Here is a 3,670-nt window from a genome sequence, read left to right as displayed (position 1 = left end):
TAACGTGCAACAAGTTTTGATCTGTTGCTACACAATTTAATCGATACTTGTTTAGTAAAAATTCGTATATTAAATAATATTACAATTTCAACATATGCGAAGTGTTTTTGTACATAATTATAATATTATAATTCTACAAATATATAATTTATACAATTACAATATTAATTTGTAATTAATATAATAAAATAATATAAATATTGATTATATAATTAATATTCAATATTACTTAATTATAACCATTATATCGGTATTTTGTTGAGAATAGAAACAAATTAATATCCATAGATTATTCTTATTAATATTCATTTTCCTGAAATCATGATCTTTAGAAGATACAGGAGATACGCTCTCTTGCAATGTATTATTATTTACAACTGCCTTTGATGAGGTACTAACAATAAGTCTTTTTAAATATTCATAGATTTATGCCGAAAATCTTATGTTGTTTTCTATTAATGTTCTATTAATCTTGTTTTTAAATAATGGTTATATGCGATTATAAAAATATATTTCATTATATATTACCCATACAGATCTTATTAAGACTACATATAAAAAATACTAAAAATAATTCGAGATAAATCGCTCGTGTAAAAGTGAATGTGGTAGAAATCTAGATACGAGACTTCGTCATTCACAAAAATTGCAATCCCCAATGAATGTAATGACATACTTACATAAGAAATAAGTAATAAATAGGACCAAATCAGCCTTTTATGAGTTTCACACGTCAGCGTTAGCGCAGGTAGGATATCTAGATTCTTCGTAACAAAGTGCAAAGTTCTAAATAACATAACGCTGATATTATGTAACACCATCTAACTTGTTTGTCCAAAATAAAGTGTTTTATTGGGCAAAACGTTCACGATATCGTTAGTTCGTTTGTGCATAGTGTCGATCATCTGATTGCCATACTTAACGGTGTTACTTATTGTTAGAGATCCTAGCCAGGAGGACACGAGACTCTTTACAGGTGTTTTCGATGGCGTCACGTTAGACGTTGTACCTAAAACATTTTATATTATATACATACGAAATATATCATAAATGATACGACTTTTGTAAGGAAGCTTTATGCAAGAGAAATAGGCGAAATAAAACTCACCTAGTAAAAATTTAACGATTGCCTTATTTACGGCGTCTGAGTTTTCTTGATGTGGAAAGTGCTGCGCCCCTGGTATGACTTTGACCCTGGACACTTCTACGTGCTCGGCACTTTGAATGATGCTTTCTATCGTTACAAAAGGATCCATATTTCCGATTAGAAGCAGCGTTTTATTATCAATCTGTTCGCCACTATCTATATTCAGTCTTGTGAATGGAAGGTTGCGATAATAATTAATCGGTCCTGTCCAGTCCTCTATAAAAATAATTTTAATTTTAATATTTTATATACAAGCAAATGTAAAAGAAGAATAATGTATAACGCAAAACTTATTGTATAAGGATTAAAATTAAGTTACCTTTCCTACTGAAGGCATATTTATATGCCTCGACATAACTTTTTTCTATGCCATCTTGAGATATTTGAAGGTGTCGAAATGTATCGTTGATAATAGACAAGTCCTCTTTAAGCGCATCTATTTCTGGCAGAAACGGTAGTCTGCTGAAATGTATCCACCTGAAACGCGCATTATTCGCCATTAAAATGCGCAAATGTAAAATTTTACACGCCCACGTGACACGTCAAAGTTCTCGCGGATATTTGTGAATACAATTTCGAAGATATACGTACTTTCTGTCTAAGGCGGAATTTCCTGATGCTCTGTTCCAATAGAAATTGGGATGCGGACTCGAAATAGCTACGAATTTATAAACGATGTCTTTGTGTAGAGCGACCATGTACCAGCCCAGAAGTCCTCCTAGGTCATGACCGATTATACTACACGTCTTCACGCCGAGAGTCAAGATGAATTGTTTCAACTCGTCTATTAAAATTTCGACCTTGTAAGACCGCTTGTTGAGCGGCTTGTCGCTGTCGCCGAATCCCTTTAAATCAATAGCCACTACTCTAGAACAGCATTGAAACATGTGAGCGTTTTACACTAGCGTGAGTTATGAAATACTTTATCTTATAAAATTATAAAACTCTTATAAATATTGAATTATCGAATGTACCTATAATGTTTCGCGAGGCATGGGATTTGTTCCCTCCAAGTCAACCAGCAGTCCGGGAATCCATGTAATAATAACACGAGCGGTTTACTCTTGTCTCCCGCTTCCACATAATGGAATTTGACGCCCTGCACGAAGAAAAAAAAGAGTGTATTAAAAGAAAATGTAAGAAAATCCTTTTTAACATCCGCCCTGTTTAAAATATTAGATGAACAGATTGCATTAGATTACATGCCCTTTCAATGTCAATAAATAAGAGCCTTATTAATTTACATTGAAATTGCATTGTAATCTGATCATATTCTATTATTTTAAAGAGGGCGAATTATTTCACTTTGTTCACGCGAGTGTAAATTTATTTAAAATAGAATACGAGCTTTATGTAAGAGTTCCCCCTTACAATACAATTATAATAACACAATAATACAGCGAGCGTATCGAGAGATAAAATAAAATTACATCAGACTCTCGTGTATAGATTAAACGGTAGCTTTCCTTCATAATTTGTAATTTCCCGATTGGCGGCGGAGGGAATCCTCCATTTATTTTCCAGACTAAACAATTTAATATCGTCACGATACTTCAAATGCCCCGATAAAAAGAGGTGGACAATAACTTTGCAGCCGGCGATTCCACAGCGCTGCTTAATTGAATTACATTTGTTGTTCATCAGACGCTAATTTCCTGCAAGGAAATTCAAAGCACCCAACGATTACCGAATGAGTTAATTTGCCTTTGAAGATGTAATTGGACTCTCCTTGCAAATTCTCGTAATCGTCACAATCATCATCACGATAATCCGCAGTGAGAGTCCAATGTATTTATTAAGCAGTTTTTCGCCAGTTATCGCGGGCTCTGCATTTCCTTATAAAAAGTTGATGCTTGTTAAAGAAAATTATTATGTAATGTATAACAATAATGCAATGATTACATAGTCTATTGTATATATCTAAATTATATATAGAGGAAAGTTCCCTGTATGCAACATCCAAGTTCAATCGCAAATCTTTTTCCACGACGATTCCGCGAGCCAACAATAAATTTTCCACTAAGCAGATTTCACTCCAAGGACAATAAATTCATGACGAAGCCAACAGATGATGCCTGTTAATTTAACAGAAACTCTGCTATCTCATATTAGGAGTTTTCTCTTTAAATAGAGCGAATTTCTTAACCACACATCAGTACTTTGAGCAGTCCAGTTGAATAAATTCAGAGACGAATAAGAATTCAAGAAGGAAATGTTATACAAACGATTGGTTTAGATCTTCATTCTCAAGGTTGTAAAGTTAAAGGAAACGCTCTCAAAGTGCCTGCTCCTTTGTCACATCCCAGCAAACACATTGCAACAACGTTGCGGCAATGTAATATTGCTGTAGTGTTGCTACATTGTTACAACATTGCCGTGATGTTGCTGCAATGTTCTGTGTTTGCTGGGATTATGTGCTATATCATACTATACGCATTATCATCATAAAATATTAGTGCACAGAAAAAAGAATATTCTTCTTTTGAAAATATATTTAATTTCAACGTAAAAATCTTGAAATGG

At 33.5% G+C, this 3,670-nt stretch overlaps 1 protein-coding gene across 1 annotated transcript in view; it reads right to left on the bottom strand.

Annotated features, from left to right (window-relative positions):
* Positions 1-204: 204 nt before the first annotated feature.
* The window catches only part of LOC105566690 (epoxide hydrolase 4-like), a 6,253-nt gene continuing 2,787 nt past the window's right edge, over positions 205-3,670 (bottom strand). The window contains exons 2-6 of the mRNA XM_012020894.1: positions 2,122-2,246; positions 1,739-2,014; positions 1,467-1,624; positions 1,109-1,363; positions 205-1,009 (exon numbers count right to left, since the gene is read on the bottom strand). Of these exons, the coding sequence (XP_011876284.1) occupies positions 822-1,009; positions 1,109-1,363; positions 1,467-1,624; positions 1,739-2,014; positions 2,122-2,246 (1,002 nt within the window). The 3' untranslated portion in view covers positions 205-821. The remainder of the gene's footprint in view (positions 1,010-1,108; positions 1,364-1,466; positions 1,625-1,738; positions 2,015-2,121; positions 2,247-3,670) is intronic.

Source organism: Vollenhovia emeryi, unplaced genomic scaffold (assembly GCF_000949405.1).
Source record: "Vollenhovia emeryi isolate VEMERY1.0 unplaced genomic scaffold, V.emery_V1.0 DF939143.1, whole genome shotgun sequence".
Classification (NCBI taxonomy): Eukaryota; Metazoa; Arthropoda; class Insecta; order Hymenoptera; family Formicidae; genus Vollenhovia; species Vollenhovia emeryi.
The sequence above is the reverse complement of the archived record's forward strand: the minus strand, read 5'-3'. Positions and strand labels throughout refer to the sequence as shown.